Consider the following 17,710-nt stretch of genomic DNA (forward strand, 5'->3'; position numbering starts at 1 on the left):
TTGTGCTGTGAGGCTGGGTGGGATGTGTGGCCTTGGGCCTGACCTCTCCCTGGCCTTTGCCTCCCGATCTCGGTGAGTGTAACCATAATGGCACCTCTCCTGTAGCTAGTTGTTAGGATCAAGGTGATGTGTGTCGAGTCCCTAGGTTAGTAGCTCTTGGTGACATTGTCATTGATGACCCTAAGCCTTCAGGTTCTGATCAGTGAAAAGCCAAGAATTCCATCAAGAGAAAACTCGACCCCTACCCCATCCCACTTTCTTAGCAAAACATTGTGTGTAAATGGAATTTGTCTGGAATGTGTTCAGGGAGCCCAGAAGAGAGGAAAGCACCCGTAGTTTCATCCTGTCCTCTCTGCCTCTGCAGCAAGTTGCGGCACCCCCACCTGCTGCAGCTGATGGCTGTGTGCCTGTCCCCGGACCTGGAGAAGACCCGCCTCGTGTACGAGCGCGTCACGGTGGGCACGCTGTTCAGCGTCCTCCACGAACGGGTAAATGCCTGTTGCCCTGCATTCTCCCCTTGCTGCCTTTCCCCGCCACTCCAGCTCTCCTTTCCCTTTCTCTCTCTTCTTTTACCCCAGGAGCAGAGTTCCCATCCGTACACGCATAGAAGAGAAATCTCTTAATTCTTTACTCTGAGGGGGGCCATATAATGCACCGTTTAAAGCTAATCAGCACATTGGAACTAGTGTGATTTTATTATTGTTAGTCTGGCTTTTTTAATCACACATCTGAGAGCTCAGTAGACCCAGAAAACACACAGCCACACTTTTAGCTCACAGTAACCAAACAGTCTCTGGCCCTATTTCCTGGCATTTTCACTTGTGCCCTACCGCAGGGGCCCTCAGCCTCCCAGATCTAATGCCTGATGATCCAAGATGGCACTGATGTAATAATAATAGAAATAAAGTGCACAATAAATGTAATGTGCTTGAAGCATCTGGAGACATTACCTCCCCCCCGGCTCCTTGGAAAAATTGTCTTCCACAAAACCGGTCCCTGGTGCTGGAAAGGTTGGGGACCGCTCCCCTCTGGGACCTTTATATGCAAGGCCTTGTTTGTCCCTTCCTACTTTTCAGCTTTCCTGGTGGAGGGTGTGGGGCACGCAGACTCCTTGGGAGCTTGCTTTGGCCTGAAATGTGACTTCCAAAAGGTCCCGACACATTGGTTTTTCTTTCTCCGTGGCTTTGTTTTGAAGACCCTGGGCTGGAGTGAGAAGAGAGCCTGCAGGAAGGGCCCTTCCCGCAAACGGCTCACCCTTCCTCCTGCCCGGGTTTCGCCTCTCAGTGTTAGAGTTCCCTTTCCTCTCCTCGGGGGAGGGCGTTGACTTACAATGCCACTTCTGGGGAGAGAAGAGAGCGGTTGTGACTGGGTATCTTAGTATGAGGGGATTTCTGTCCTCCTGGAGTGAACTTTCTAGGTCCTCTGACCGCAGCAGGGACTGGATTGTCCTTTATGTGTCAGGCTCTCCCGGAGCACAGGCCTGGCATTGCCAGTGGCGGTGGGGCCCACACTGGAGGTGCGGACCAGGTTTGAGGACTTTTCTCCTCATTTTTTTTGTAATATCAAGTAGCTTGGCTAAGGGAGAGGAACCCAGGTTTTGAGTCAGGGGGCCTGAGTCAGTGGGGACCTCAGGCCAGTCACTTAACCTCATTGAATCTTAGGTTCCCCACCATGACAGCAGGTGGCTGTCACGACACCAGGTGGCTGTCATGAAGGTCAATACAAAAGACTGGAAACTGCAAAGCCTTCTGCAGCATCCTTTGTTCTTGCTTGCAGCGGGCCCAGTTCCCCGTGTTGCACATGGAGGTGATCGTGCACCTGCTGCTCCAGATCTCCGACGCCCTGAGATACCTGCATTCCCGGGGCTTTATCCACCGCTCCCTCAGCTCCTACGCCATCCACATTGTCTCCACAGGGGAAGCGAGGCTGACCAACCTGGAGTACATGATGGAAAGGTGGGTGCACCTCGATCATGACTTCCAAACACGGTCTCCCCGGGGTGGGTGCTTTGCTGTAGAGAGAATCTGATCTGGGCAGGATCCCTCATTGGGGGGCTGAACTGCCTTATCAATGGAGGAGGAGGTTTTCCAATGTCTTCCCCTGTCAGCCCAGGTTAGAGGGACTTTGGAGAAGTTACTTCTGTTCATTATAATAAACATTTGACAAGCGTGAGCACATGTTAGCCATACTGTAAGTTTTCAGACTTTTCTGTGGCTTCACACAGCCCAAGTATTTCTCACTCACCTTGCCGTGCAGTGTGTGTGTGTTGGGAAGGGGTGGCATTCACCGTGCTCTGCGTTCCTCCCTTCCGGGGCTCCACTGCCCCCCAGGCCTCAGCCTCCCACTGTGTCCTCTGCATTGCTGCTCAGCGAGAAAGAGCAAGCCTGGAGGGATGCGTGGCGGGGTTTAGGGATTACCGGAAGTGGGTGTATCATTACTTACCACTTTACAGGGCCCAGCACCCAGTCACCTCTTCCCTGCAGGCAGGCTGGGAAATGCACCACAGCTGTGCATCCTGGAAGATGTGAGAAGGCAGTGGGTGCTGGTGAGCCTTATGATCCTGACCTGAGTAGGTGGGGCTCAGTGCAAGGAGGGAAGTAGTGATGAAAACGTCATCCTTACTCAAGGTTTCGGGCATGGGTTTCATTTCCCATTTGGCAGAAGTCAGAGTCCTCCCGAGAGTGGAGGGCTAGCCCCCATCTCCTGCCCCTCAGTTCTGGGGGGCAGAGGATCTACCCTGTGCTTCCTTACTGTCCTCCACAACTCTGAGCCCTGGGCCCAGGGCTGCTCGGGTGCAGCTGTGAGGCCTGAGCCACGGGCAGACCCCTGGCTGAGACCTGCTTACCTCCGCTGAGCCTGGTCCTCACCCATCACCATCACCGAGGTTTTATTTCTGAGTCTCTGGCAGGTCTTACGTGCATATCTGCTAAGTCACTTCAGTCATGTCTGACTCTTTGCAACCCCATGGACTGTTGCCTGCCAGGCTCCTCTGTCTGTGGGATTTTCCAGGCAAGAATGCTGGAGTGGGTTGCCATGCCCTCCGCCAGGGGATCTTTCCAATCCAGGGATCAAACCCTCATCCCTTATGTCTCCTGCATTGGCAGTCGAGTTCTTTACCACTAGTGCCACCTGGGAAGCCCCTGGCAGGTCTAACATCTCATAATTTACTTCTTAGAAAAGCGCTACGAGAACAGGGATTTCTGTTTTATCTGCTGCCATATCTCAGATACCTAGAGCAGGCCTCCACACAGCGGGAGCTCAGCATGTTCTTTATTTTTTTAATTTAAAATTTTTAAAAAAAATTCATTTTAAAACAATGTATTTATTTATTTGGCTGCGCCGGGTCTCAGTTGGAGCACACAGGATCTTTAGTCGTGACATGTGGGATCTTTAGTTGCGGCATGTGGGATCTAGTTCTGAGCAGGGATGGAGCCCAGACTCCCTGCATTAGGAGGGTGGAGTCTTAGCCAGTGGACCACCAGGGAAATTCCTTTTTATTTTAAAAATTCTATTTTATTTATTTATAGACGATTTTGTTTATTTATTTATTTATGGCCGTTCCATGCTGTTTGTGGAATCATAGTTCCCTGACCAGGGATTGAAGCCACACCCCCTGCATTGGCAGCGTGGAGTCTTAACCACTGGACCACCAGGGAAGTTCCTCAACATGTTTTTTAAATGAATGAAGTGGAGAGACTATCAGCTCCCTGGGCCTCGTGTGCCCCTGTCTCTCTGTCTGGAGAGGAGAGCACCGGTCAGATTGGGCTTCCCCTTGTGGGCCTTGGCAAAGGGTTTGAATTTAATCCTTAAAACACTAGGATACTGTGAAGGATTTTTTTTTTTTGAGCAGAATGATGTTCTGGCTGATTTACAGGTTAAGAAGATCCTCCTCACTCTTGCATGGCGATGGGGCGGTGATGGGACGAGAAAGAAACAGGGGAGCAGTTAGCTGTGACTAGAGCCGTTTTCCATTGGAAACTGGTGGAGGCCAGATAGCTCTCGCCAGTTGAGCTGTTCAGTCTCAGACCTGGTCCATTCTCAATCCCAGTGTCTCCGTCTGCCTACGAGATTAAGCCCCCGCACTTTGTGGAGTGGGAAGCCTTCCGCGGTGGGGGCTTCGCCCGCAGCGTCACCCTCATCACTTACCACTCTGCCTGGCCGTCTGAGGACACTTGGCAGGCCATGCCATTTCTCAGGGCTGCTCCTCACGCCTGGAGTACCTGGCACTCCTGTTTATCCTTTTAAATTCCACCACACCGCCCCCCTCCCCCGCCATGAAGCCTATACCGAAGGCCTTTCCCCAATCACCGAGCATGCTTTCCTGTCTAGCAGTCAAGTGTCGGCCCCTCCGAATGGTGAGCAGGACCCATGCTACGGCTTGTTCATCTTTACCACCCAGCTCAGGGCCTGCCACATAGTAAGTGCTCAGGAAGCATTTGAAGTGAATCCTTGAAGTGATTCAGAACAAGGTTCACCACTTTGGCTATGTGTTCAAGAGCCGAAGGGTTTGGACATTTTTACCGTTGATAATAGACTTTTCAAGGTTGACAGAACCCAAGCTGTTTGCCAGTGATGCAGCGCCACCTGTTGTTCTCATGGAGGTATAACAGTTTCTTTGATGCACTCTCCAATAGAAATACGAGAGTGAAATGGGGATTTGGAGATGGCCAGCCTCAACCCTCGGAGAAGGCAATGGCACCCCACTCCAGTACTCTTGCCTGGAAAATCCCATGGACAGAGGAGCCTGGAAAGCTGCAGTCCATGGGGTCGCTGAGGGTCGGACATGACTGAGCAACTTCACTTTCACTTTTCACTTTCATGCATTGGAGAAGGAAATGGCAACTCATTCCAGTGTTCTTGCCTGGAGAATCCCAGAGATGGGGAAGCCTGGTAGGCTGCCGTCTGTGGGGTCGCACAGAGTCGGACACGACTGAAATGACTTAGCAGCAGCAGCAGCAGCAGCCTCAACCCTGGGCTTCCCTGGTGGTTCAGACAGGAAAGAATCTGCCTTGCAGTGCAGGAGACCCGGGTTCTGTCCCTGGGTCAGGAAGATCCCCTATCCCCTGGAGAAGGGAATGGCAATCCACTCCAGTATTCTTGCCTGGAAAATCCCATGGACAAAGGAGCCTGGGGGACTACAGTCCATAGGATCAGAAAGAGTTGGACATGACTGAGCAACTAACACACACACACAGCCTCAACCCTGGGGCTTCCAGGTGGCTCTAGTGGTAAAGAACCCACCTGCCAGTGCAGGAGACGCAAGAGATGCTGGTTTGATCCCTGGGCGAGGAAGATCCCCTGGAAGATGGCATGACAACCCATTCCAGTATTCTTGCCTGGAGAAACCCATGGACGGAGGAACTTGGAGGGCTATTTATTGTCTAGAGTAGCATTCCATCTCTTGATGTAAAAATGATACAGCAGTTTCTCCTATTCTTCAACTCCTTCTTAATGGAGTCTTTAGAGCTGGAATTGACCTCGCAAGTGGTATCATATAGCCATAGCCAAATGTAAATTTGATGATGTCAGAGCCGAAGCTGAAAAGAATTCCCTGGGACTTTCCTAGTCCACTGGCTAAGACTGTGTGCTTTCAAAGCAGCAGCCCAGGTTTGATCCCTGGTCAGGAAAGTAGATCCCACATGCTGTCACTAAGAGCTCGCATACCTCAACTAAAGATCCTGCATGCTGCAATTAATACCCGATGCAGCCAAATAAATAAATAAGTATTAATAAAAAACTCCTTTCCTACATTCCACTAGCATTAACAGAGAAGGAAGAGGCATTGTAAGAGAGGAAAGTGAATGGAAGTAAAAGAGAAAGGGCATAAATTCCAATTGTAAATGACTTGTCCCTTGCCTTAGGTAGCCTAAAAGGCCTGAGAAGGTCAGTGAGCGTCTCCCTTGGACAATCACCCTACAATATGAAGAGCCAAGTGTGCTAGGTCCTTAGAATATATCTCTGACAATAAAACACTCCATTGCTTTTCCTGTGATACTAATTAATATTTTGCATGTATATCCATGCTGTTCACACAACACCAGGCCACACCTGCCTATTCAGCAATACAACTACAGAGTCTAAAAATAACATAGCTTCGTGGCTTCCTAATCTTACTGCCTGCAATCAAAAGTTCTGCTGAGAGCAGACTTCCCTGGTGGCTCGGTGGTAAAGAATCTGTCTGCCAATGCAGGAGACATGAATTTAATCCCTGGTCCAGAAAGATCCCACATGCCATGGAGCAGCTAAGCCTGTGTGCCACAACTACTGAGCCTGTGCTCTGGAGCCTGTGCAAGAAGGGAGACCACCACAATGAGAAGCTCGCTCACCACACCTGGAGAGTAGCCCCCGCTCGCCTCAACTAGAGAAAAGCCCGCACAGCAATGAAGTCCCAGCACAGGCAAAAGTAAATAAAATTATTTCTTAAAAAAGTTCTGCTGGGAGAAGTATTACCTAGAGAAGTTTGTTCAAAGTCTGAGAAGCTCATCCCATCCTCTAAAAGCTTTCCTCTGTCAGCAAAAAGAACTTCTAGTTACTTGCTTTTTAAATACAAACTTAATTCTTTTTCTGGCTGCCTTGCATCACTGGTGGTGGAATCTCTAGTTCCCGGACCAGGGATTGACCCTGGGCCTTGGCAGTGAAAGCACTGAGTCCTAACCACTGGACTGCTAGGAAATTTCTAAACACTTAATTCTTAATTATCAACCAGTAGTCATCAAGTCTTTACCAAATGCTTACCATTTACGTTCATACTGGGCTTTCCAGGTGGCTCGGTGCTAACGAATGCGCCTGCCAGTGCAAGAGATGTAGGTTCGATCCCTGGGTGGGGAAGATCCCCTGAAGAAGGAAGTGGCAACCCACTTCAGTATTCTTGCCTGGGGAATCCCATGGACAGAAGAGCCTGACGGGCTACAGTCTATGGGGTCGCAAAGAGTCAGACATGACTTAGCAACTAAACAACAACATTCATATTAATTCCTTACTTGCTTAGTGCTGTGGCTCCCAGAGCGTTTCCGCACATGTGATCTCATTTGATGCTCATGACAACTGTGGGCAGAAGTCAGCGCTGATTTCATCCTGAGGACTTTTGTTGGCCCAGAGGACTTTTAGGACACTGACTTAGTTCTCAAGGAGCCTGGTTGCAAAGTTGAGTTATTCAAGCAAATCAGTGAAACTTTGAGGATAAACTAAAAGGGCTCATTTCCAAGAGGGCAGAGCTCAGAAAAGAAGCAATCACGAAGAGTTGGAAGAGTCCCAGAAGGCTTTGAGGGAGGCTTGACGGGGTTCTTGAAAAAGTCTTAGGTTCATTTATTCAAAAGTAAGCATTGAGGCCTTGGTGTAAGTTTAGAGTTCTGATGATATAAAGAGTTAAGAGGCCTGCCTCATGGAGCAGATAATAGCAGATGATAAATAATAAATCAATAAACAAGAAATTCAGATAATAAATGCTCTGAAGCCAATAAATTGGGACTACTTTAGGTGGTCTGGTAAGTCCTTTCCAAGGAGGTGATTTTCGAGCTCATGTTTTAATTATAAGAAGCACGCAGTCATGCTAGGATCTGTGGGCGGAGCATGCTCTCAGAAGAAACCACCAGTGCAAAAACCTGAAGTGGTGATGTGTTTGGCCCATTGGAGAAACTGCAAGAGGGCCCCTGTGACTTGGGGAGTAAGTGAGCAGGAGGGAGTGGCCAGCTGAGGTGGGGCAGGGCCTGCTCAGGTAGCAACAGTAAGGAGTTGCCGGCATTGAAACAGCAGGCGGTGTGGGTTGCTTCAGGGTCTAGCTGGGTTTCTAGAAGCTCAAGGAGGTCATCAGCAAGTGTTTCCCTCGTGTGCTGCTGGTGATCACAGTGGCCCTTCCAGGCGCCAGCCCCACCTTGCATTTCCTTCTGCAGCCAGGATGGGGGTGCACACAGGGGCCTGACTCGGGTGCCGCTCCCCACCCAGCTCTACAACTGGGCCGCCCCGGAGGTGATCTTACAGAAGGCAGCCACCGTGAAGTCGGACATCTACAGCTTTTCTGTAATCGTACAGGAGATTTTAACAGGTGGGTCAGAGAGCACACCGGCAGTGACCGAAGTCCCTGTTCCTAGGTTGGGTTTTTTCCCCCTGAAGAGTCACTTAGTGTTATGAGAATGCAGGACACAGGGAAAAAAGACTTTAGGAAACCTCTTTGTGTTTATGCAAGATATGATCCCTCAGAAATCATTCTCTTTTAACCTGTTCTTTAAGATTCAGCAAAGCCCACCTATTGGCTTGTCAATGGTAGTGCATTTAATCCAAGGAGAGTTTTTAAACTGAATATTGCTGTCAGTGCTTAGGGGTCTCTGTGAGGTGCCCCTTAAGAACCTGTTTCCTTTTTCTTTTTTAATTTTTGTTGAAGTACAGTTGATTTACAGCATTGTGCCAATCTCTGCAGTGACTCAGTTACACACATGTGTGCATTCTTTTAATATTCTTTCCCATTATGGTTTATCACAGGGTATTGAGTAATGTAGTTTCTTGTGCTATACAGTGGGACCTTGTTGTTTATCCATTCCATTCTAAATGTAATAGTGTGCGTTTACCAATCCCAAACTTCCAGTCCATCCCTCTCTTTCCCCTCTCCCTATTGGCAACCACAAGTTGTTCTCTGTGTTAAGAATTTACAAACGAGAGGAAAGGACTGGCCTCTGAGAAGTAAATGGAAATCAAACACACCCAGGATCCATTGTATGTATAAGCAGTGTCACTTAAAAGAAATAGAAGCCCTTTCAAACCTACCGGACTCTGAGGTGAAGGTATACATACCACATTCACTGCCGGAGTGACACTCAGCCCCACTGAGTAGTGTTTACCGTCTCAGAGGCAAAGCCTCACCTTCTGTGACAGGAATGCATTGGGCAGGCCAGCCTGACACAGGAAACATTCCCTTGTGGTCCCCAGGTCTGCCGGCCAGAATACCACACCTACAGCGGTCTGACGCTGCTTCTTCCTGTCTCTGTGACAGAGATCTCCCTGTTATTTGGGTCAGATGGTTTCTCCTTTGTTATTGACCTTCCAGTAGTTTTTCTACAGAGAGAAATTAATTTTAAAGAGGTTGAGCAACTTGACAAAAGTTAGCCAGTTTCACCTGATTTCTTAATGTTTCTTTTTCTGGCTTTTTCCTTAACAGACAACATACCTTGGGATGGCTTAGATGGCTCAGTCATTAAAGAAACCGTAGTCTTGGGCAATTATTTAGAAGCTGATGTCAGGCTTCCGAAACCTTACTATGATATTGTTAAGTCAGGCCTCCAGGTCAAGCAGAAAGATAGAACTATGAACCTTCAAGATATCCGTTATATTATGAAGAATGACTTAAAGGTAAGCTGTAAAGTTGTTAGGGGTCTATATTTGCTTACCTATCTCAGGGTAGATTAGGGAGTTAAGAGACCAAGAAGAAGCTAGAGATCAAGTTGTAGGAAGTTTTGGAAATCCTCATTTCATGACACTCTTTCTGTGTTCTCAAGAAAAGCCTAATAGCCTAATTTGGTGAGGGCAGCAGGAAATTGCAGAGGGAGGCTGGAGAGGGTCAGTTTGTAAAAGGGGCACCCTGTAGGCACATAGTGTGATTCAGTGGATAGCAGCTTTAGTTACTTTAAAGCAAATAACTTTATTTATTTATTTATTTTTGGCCGTGCCGGGTCTTCGTTGCTGCACAGGCTTTTCCTCTAGTTGTGGCGAGTGGGGCTACTCTGTAGTTGTGGTGCGCCGGCTCTCACTGTGATGGCCTCTCTTGTTGCAGAGCATGGGCTCTCGGTGTGTGGGCTTCGGTAGTTGCAGCTCCCAGGCTCTAGAGTACAGGCTCAGAAGTTGTGGTGCAGGGGCTTCATTGCTCCATGGCATGTAGGATCTTCCCAGATCAGAGACTGAATCCGTGTCTCCTACGTTGGTAGGTGGATTCTTTACCACTGAGCTACCAGCGAGGCCCCTGTTATTACTTTTCAAAGTATTGGTAATCACAGTGAGTTCATTTATGAGAACTACAGTGAGTCTACCCGACAGGAGTAACAGGGAGTTTATCTGACACCTAGATATGTTTCTAAAACACCAGTGACATTCGGATGATTGCATATATGTCCTTGACAGTATTTCTCTTGTTACAGGATTTTATTGGAGCCCAGAGAACTCAGCCAACTGAGAGTCCCAGGGTGCAGAGATACGAATTTCATCCTGATGTCAATGTCTGTCTAGGACTAACTTCAGAACATCCAAAAGAGACCCCTAACTTGGAAATAAAAGAGCTGAAGGAAACAGGTATGGCTTTAACTCAAGGTTTTGACATAACTGTGTTTTGAGAGCTGCGACTAATCGACTCCTCCAAATTATACCCGTAACTTATACTGGGAACGATGACTGCCTTAGGAAACAAAATCAAGATCCTTAAAATTAAGTTAAATTTTATGGGCTCCATATACACCTTTTCCAGAACTGGGCAGTAACAATCTATTTCTTTCTAGTATGATTTAGGAATGTATTCAATTGTTTCATAAGTAAACATGGTGATTTTTATTTAAAATTATTATCTGTTCATTGTTGCCCTAAAGGTCCGGGAGCAAGCAATGAGAATGAGAGCAGAACACGAAATCTGGTGCAGTGGGTCAGGGGGCCTACAGGCTCTGTTGGACTGAGGTGCAGAGTCCACTCTGAGTCCAGCTGTTACTCCTGACTGCAGACTACAAAACTTTCCTTGATCTATCTTTCCCAAGACACTGCGCTGACATAGTCCAGATCTTGTTTTCACCCCAGGCCATTCCCTCATGGGAGGGTCTCGGGAACAGTCAGCAAGTGTGTAGGCGGTGTTCATACCTAATGCCAACCCGCTGTTCCAAGGTCCATGCTTTCATGACCCCAGTCATACTCCCTTCTGGGTCTGGCCTTGGGGTCTGTAAGAAGGCTATTATTCTAAGAAAAACATGAAAAATGTTTTTCATCATTGTTAATACATTATCAACAGTTTCTTGATATATGCTGTTTTTCCAGGTGCCATTTCTATGAAATTTCTCAAGGCTGTGAGTGTACATTATTAGAAATTCCCACTACAGTTCATTATAGAAAATTTAAATAATAAGAAGAAGATTACTTAAGAAGATTTTAATTTCTTAGAAATGGTTTGTTAACATTTTGGTATTTCCTTCTAGCCTTTTTCTTAAAGCCTTACTACTTTTTAGTGTACTTGGAAACCTCTGAATTCAGAGCTGCAAAGAACCTTGCAGTCATCTGGTTGATGCCCTCATATTCCAGATGAGAAAACTAAGGTTCAGAGAGGTGTGATTTGCTCATGATTCCAGGCTGATTACCCAGTTGGAATTCAGGCATTTGGATTCTAGCCAAGCGACTATTCTCTTGACTCTTTGCACAGGCCTGGAGGCCTCCAGAATGGCTCTCCAAGGTCTCATTACTTTGACTTTTCCATCCCATTTTCTGCAAGCTGTACACCATCAACCAGGGGTGGTGGGTGGTCAGTCCTGGCGTTATTTTTTAAGGTATTCTTTCTCTCACAGTGCAGTGGCTTCTTGGGCAGTGTCTTGGCTCCTTTTATCAGATGCTCACAAAGAGCATGACTTGACCTGACGTGAATATTTAAACACTGTGTGTAAAGAAAGTGTGAATTTAGTCCTAAGATTCAGGGGCCTATAATTCACTTGTCCTGATAGTTAGGCATTTTTGAACATACTATAACTTAAGCATAAGCATTTTTTCCTGGGTTTGATCCTTCCCAAATTTTCTTGTTTTTAAAATAATTTTATTTACCTATTATTTTTGGCTGTGCTGGGTCTTCATTGCTCGGTGGGGTTTTTCTTCAGTTGCAATGAGTAGAGGCTGCTCTCTAGTTTGTGGTGTGCAGGCTTCTCATTGTGGCGGCTTCTCTTGTTGCAGAGCTCGGGCTTTAGGACTCATGGGCTTTAGTAGTTGCTGTTCCTGGGCTCTAGAGCACCAGCTCAATAGTTGTGGCACACTCGCTCGGTTGCTCCTCGGCATGTGGGATCTTCCTGAATCAAAGATAAAACTTGTGTCTCCTGAATTGGCAGGCAGATTCTTTACCGCCGAGCCACCCAGGAAAGCCCTTCCCAAATTTTCTATCTCAACCCTCATCAAAAGTTCGAAATACCCTCTCATTCTCTGTGAGTGTATCTGGCAGTCTTTCTAACTGAAAAGTGAGTGAGATGATAAAAAACTTCTTTCTGTGTGCCACTTGAGCAACAAGCCGTAGGTGCTGAGCTGCTGTGGTCACTTTAATCAGCTGCATGTTGCTTTTCTTTTCAGCAGGTGGTCAGTTTCATTCCCCAAGGGGTCACTCTTCTCCCACCGGGAAAGCAACACCAGAGCCTCCTGTCCCAGACGTAAGTCCGGTGGCCCAGCAGACTCACCGCCAAGACGCTGCTTCTCCTGCCTGCTCTGTGGCGGAAGAGGCCAGGAACCCCAGCCCAGATCAGACGAGCCTCTGCAGCTTCGAAATCAATGAAATCTACTCAGGCTGCCTGGACACAGCAGATGACCCAGAGGAGGAGCACCCAGGAACTGGCTCATCTCTTGAGGGGGCCACACCAAACCAGACAGATGAGCTGAAGTCCATGGAAGAAGAGCTGGAAAAGATGGAGAGAGAGGCGTGCTGTTCTTGCGACGAAGATGAGAGCTCTTCGGACGCTGACACGGAGCTCTCCTGTGAGGACTGGGAGTGGCAGAATGATGCGCTGCGTTCCCCCAGCTGGCCTGAGCCAGCCCGAGGAGCCAAGGGCGCCGCGAACAACCGCTCCATGACCGAGGAGTACATCAGTAAGTGTGTGCTGAACCTGAAGATTTCGCAGACCTTAATCCACCAGAATGCTGATTTGCTGAGGAATGTTCAGCAGAAGATAGAAAAGCTCGAGATGATACAGAAGGAGCAGGCGGAGCGCCGGTCTCTGTGGGCTTCTTCAAGAGAGTTTGCAGGCATCCACGACTCACCTTCTGCCCTCGGCCCCCCGGCTTCCAGCTACCTTCCTCCTGTCGTGCAGCGGCCGGGGGACCAGCAGCTGGACCCAGGAGGCAGTGGTCTGACTCTAGCAAGGTCTCCGAGAACAGTGAAAGACTTTCGAGGAGGACATTTTGGCAAAAGGTCCAAGAAAAGAAGCGACTGTGGCTGGACACCTTTAGCTTCTTTCCCCCAAGTCACTGAAGAAAGCACCGGGGATCAGCCGGAGAAGGGCCGCCAGGTGAGGCTGAGACGCGGGGGCAGGGCAGCACGCAGGGTCTGGAGCCGGCCTCGGCGCACCCTGACCCGCCTGCAAGGGTGGCGTCAGCACCGCCAACTCCTAGTGAGTCCTCTTTGCTTTGGGAAACAAGGCCTCTAGGTTGGAATTCCAAGGTAGATACTCTTCATCTCCTATCCCAAACCCAGCTCTCAGGCCTTGTCCTCTGTAAAATTCTATAAACTATGTGAAATCACTGTTTTGTAGGTCAAAATAATCAAGTATTGGCAATTGTATATAGTTCAACTCGCCAAATGTGGTATCTTGGGCAGGTATTTAATCCCCATTCTGAATTGCTTATTAATTCATTCATTGACTCATTTGATAAGCATAGAGCTCTCAGAGGCTGTTTATTAGACCTTGGGATTTGATGAATGAGCCACAAGCTCTGCTAGGAGCAGCTCAGACACCGATGGGAACGGAAGGACTTGGTAGTCACAGGAAATGCCGCAGAGGATGTGAGAAACCGTGGGTGGAAGCGTGGTTCCTCTGTGGAGCTGCTGCTGTTTCTTCTTTTTTTTTTTTTTGACCACACCACACGGCTTGTAGGCTCTGGGCTTCTTAAGGACAGGTCCGTCCAATAAGGCTGAGGAAATGTCCCCACACATAGAAGGGGGCCTAGCAGTAGAAGGTACTCCGTAAGTGGTCATTGAGGGAATGAATAAATGGATGAATTTTAACAAGTTCACACATGCAGAGCTGGCTGCCTGTTGAATCAAAATTTTAGAGCTGGATCAAGCCCATCCTTTTCCAGAGTGTGAAGCTCAAGCTCGGAGACTTAAACTTTCTGAGATCCATGGATGTGACTGCGCGCAGGGTGGAGTGGGAGAGGTCAGCACCCCTGAAAGGAGGGTCTTATTACTGAAATTATTTAGAGTTGCTGGCTCATGGTAAAAAAAAAAAAAGCAAGCTAACTTTTAGTGAGTTTTATTATTCTTTTAATGTGCCCTCTTGGCCTGCACAGGGCAGCTGACTCCCACTACCCCATCCCTTGCTGTGCTGCTGACCAGCCCCAGCTGGGTTTCTGACTCCCAGGCTAGTGCTCTTGCACTGTTCCTTGCTGCGTTTCAGTGAGACTTGAGTCCTCACTTAGAACATTTGGAAAAGCCTTGGCATTTGTTTTTATGTAAAGAGAAGGAAGGTGATTTTGGGGAAGGAAATGGCAACTCACTCCAGTATTCTTGCCTGGAGAATCCCATGGACAGAGGAGCCTGGTGGGCTACAGTCCATTGGGTCACAAAAAGTCAGACACAACTGAGCAGCTAACACACACACACAAAGAGAAGGCACAATGAAAGTTAGAGTTTACGAGAAAACTACTAGAAATAACTTTTATTGTATACTGTATGTTGATTACCTTTTGCTGCATAACATAAAATAACAATGTTTTATTCTTATAATTTTGTGGGCTCTGAGTATGACAGGGCTAACTTGACTGATTCTTCCATTCCTTGTGACACTGGCCAGGACCACCTCCTCAACTGCATTCAGCTGGAGTCTGCGTTGAGCAAGAAGTTCCAGGAAGGCCTCAGTTACCTGGCTTCCCCAGGCGGCCTCTTTCCACACTTGGTTTCTTTTGATTCACTAAGTAGTCTCACCCAAGCTTCTCTGCAGCCTGGCAGCTGGCTTCCCAAGTGAAACTGAAGCTGCCAGGTCTCTTAAAAACTAGGACAAGATCACTTTTGCTGCTTTTCTGATGGTCACAGGAAGCCAGCATGGATTCAAGGGGAGAGAAGTAGATTCCAGCTCTCCAATGGCAGTGTGGACAGGGAGGGAAGGAATTGAAGGCAGCCGTTGTTGGATACCATGTACTAGTACATATGACTACGTGTAAAGCAACTCTACCATATTTTAATTGTTCTTTAAAAAGCCTACCCTGGTTTTCTAGCATAATCAAAGAATAAGGCATTTTCACCTAAGTGAAATTTTCAAACATTTGAAATTCATTCTTTTAATTTCTCCATTCTTAAATTTTTAATCATACTGAATGAAAACACTACGGACTTGCCATTATTCTAAATGCCAATTTAAATATATTCTAAATCTATTCTAGCCTTTCCTTGGTGACCATGACGATTTTTTGAACATCTGTTACTGTGAAACAATGTTGCCTCCACTCAACAGCCTCTGGAACTCACACTCCACAGAGGCAGTGATCGTTTTTATGCATCTTCTCATCTTTAGGTGTCTTGCTGCCATTCCCAAATCTCACATGTGTTGCTTTTATTCGCTGTAGGTTAGGAAATGCAATTAAACTAAGTTAGTTGAAATTGCAGTAAGCAGATCCCAGGTCTCTTTTTTTGGCCAAAGGGCATTGGCTTTAATTTATTTTACTTCTACTATTTTTGAAGTATTGTAGCCTTTTTTTTTTTTTTTTGGTTGTGTTTTATTTTCCTAGCACCCCTCTCCTCCCGCTGCACCCCAGTAGATTTAGGCAGATATTATTGTCCCTGTTTTATGGATGAGGAAACCAAAACACAAGGCTCACTTAGGTTAGTCTGAGTAAAGATCAGATGAGAACCCAGGGCCTGGGGCTCCTCCCATAAAACCTGCTGCCTATTTTAATAATCATATAGGGGAAAGTTTGGGGACTTTTGATGTCTAATTTGTCTGTTCATTTTCCACTTGCACCCTGTTTGGACTGAAGTCCTGAGGGCCAACGTGTCTCTGAAGAGGCCTCCAGCTAAGAGATGAGTTATTAGATGTGAAACATGCAAACTGAAATTGTCTTGAGAGGTCTGGTTAGTTCTACATACTGAGCGAGAATGACTTTAAAAATAGAATGTGAGAGTGAAGGGAAGAGGGATTCCTTCATCAAAGCACTGAAACATGTCTCCCGATTTTTAAGCTGCCAACTCTTTGTGGTCCTGGAAAACAGAGCAGAGGTGAACAGTTTCAGCCCACTCATGGAGCCAAGGCCAGTTTGGAAAGAGACAGGAACCAGAATACCAGCAGGTGGGTTAACGTTTCATTGTTCTTTGTGTCATCATGTCTTTAGACGCCCATGTAACCCTTAGGCCACTTAATGATCTTCATGTCGCTGGTGACAAAGATTGTGAACATTGAGGAGTAGTAACACAGAAAGAGATGTTGGCAGGTTCTCTCCGTTGAGTGAGTGAGAAGAGCAGTATAATGGAGACTCGCAGGAGACGTCAGAGGTGAAGTTGCTGGCAGGTCAGCCAGACAGAACTCCTCAGTGGTCCAGAGCAGAGCACCCTGTCTTCCTGAAACTGTCCAGATTGCTTTCCTGAGAAAAGGAAGTGCCAGGTATCCCACACACCAGGGCTCCAGAAACCAAACTACGTGAAAACCAGTGTTGTTCAAAATAAGCGTCACCGACTCTGGGGGGCAGAAGGAGGAAATTGAACAATATCATCGTTACCTTTTGGACTCTGATTTTTAGCCAGACTGAGGAAATGAATTGATTTCAGCACAAATCAATTTTCCTTCAGTAGAAGGAAAGTGTATGCATATGCTGGGTTTTTAAGAACTTAGGAAAAGCAAATTTTCTTTTGCATAGGAAGAATTATTAATGGAGCAATTAATGTTTTTCAGGACAGAGTCATATATGAACTTAGTTGTCCTTTTCTGTGGTTAAAAGGCAGCATTAATCCACAGCTTTGAAGTGCATCTTCCTGGAAAAAAAATTTTTGTATTCCTGCCCTCAGTGGTGACTGAGAATAATGACAAGAATTTGCTGTTCTCTTCACTTCAGTTAAATATGTACCAAAGGGGGAATCTAGGAACATGCCCAGACGTTTTGGGTTAGTGTATTTTACCTTTACAAAGGGAATGAACTGAAGAACCACCTAATCGGCCTCAGAGAGTTTAGCACGCACATCACTGACAGCGGCAGACAGGGCGACGGTGTAGCCGCTGGCAGACGAGGCAGAAGCTGCAGCTGCGGCCGCCCTGCTCAGCGCCAAAGGGAGAGGCTGAATGCTTTGCTGCCAGGCCACCTAGGCTTTTTGTGTGCTTTCAAAATCACTTTAATTATATACATGTAGGCATTTTTGTGGGCTTCCCGGGTGACTTAGTGGTAAATAATCCGCCTGCCAATGCAGGAGACGCTGGTTTGATCCCTGGTTGGAGAAGATCCCCTGGAGAAAGGAATGGCAACCCACTCCAGTATTCTTGCCTGGAGAATCCCATGGACAGAGGAGCCTGGCGGGCTACAGTCCATGGGGTCGCAGAGTCGGACATGGTTGAGCGACTAAACAAGAAGGCAATTTTGTATCCCGAGTTTTTGCTTTACATTAAAATGTTTTTATCCTTTGTTATTAAAAACATCCTGTAAACTTACTTTGAAATTGTAAATTTGAAATGGGGAAAAATTGAATTTTCCCCATTATTTTTTTCCCCCATTGTTGAATTTTAGGTTGTTTCAGTCTTTCTTTCTTCTGTTATGACTAGGGCTATAGTGACTTATCAGTAAATTTTGTTCTGCATTTTGGGTTATGTCC

The 17,710-nt window shown here is 47.1% G+C and overlaps 1 protein-coding gene across 6 annotated transcripts in view; it reads left to right on the forward strand.

The window, feature by feature from the left end:
- The window catches only part of TEX14 (testis expressed 14, intercellular bridge forming factor), a 144,559-nt gene that overhangs the window by 95,101 nt on the left and 31,748 nt on the right, over window positions 1–17,710 (forward strand). For 5 of the 6 annotated variants that reach the window (XM_044939624.1, XM_044939625.1, XM_025281200.2 and 2 more), the window contains 7 exons: window positions 365–488; window positions 1,777–1,955; window positions 7,890–8,041; window positions 9,149–9,339; window positions 10,122–10,272; window positions 12,283–13,211; window positions 16,096–16,202. In XM_044939624.1, coding sequence (XP_044795559.1) covers window positions 365–488; window positions 1,777–1,955; window positions 7,890–8,041; window positions 9,149–9,339; window positions 10,122–10,272; window positions 12,283–13,211; window positions 16,096–16,202 — 1,833 coding nt within the window. The remainder of the gene's footprint in view (window positions 1–364; window positions 489–1,776; window positions 1,956–7,889; window positions 8,042–9,148; window positions 9,340–10,121; window positions 10,273–12,282; window positions 13,212–16,095; window positions 16,203–17,710) is intronic. The other variant, XM_025281203.2, reaches the window with a different exon arrangement.

This window comes from Bubalus bubalis, chromosome 3 (genome assembly GCF_019923935.1).
Source record: "Bubalus bubalis isolate 160015118507 breed Murrah chromosome 3, NDDB_SH_1, whole genome shotgun sequence".
Taxonomy (NCBI): Eukaryota; Metazoa; Chordata; class Mammalia; order Artiodactyla; family Bovidae; genus Bubalus; species Bubalus bubalis.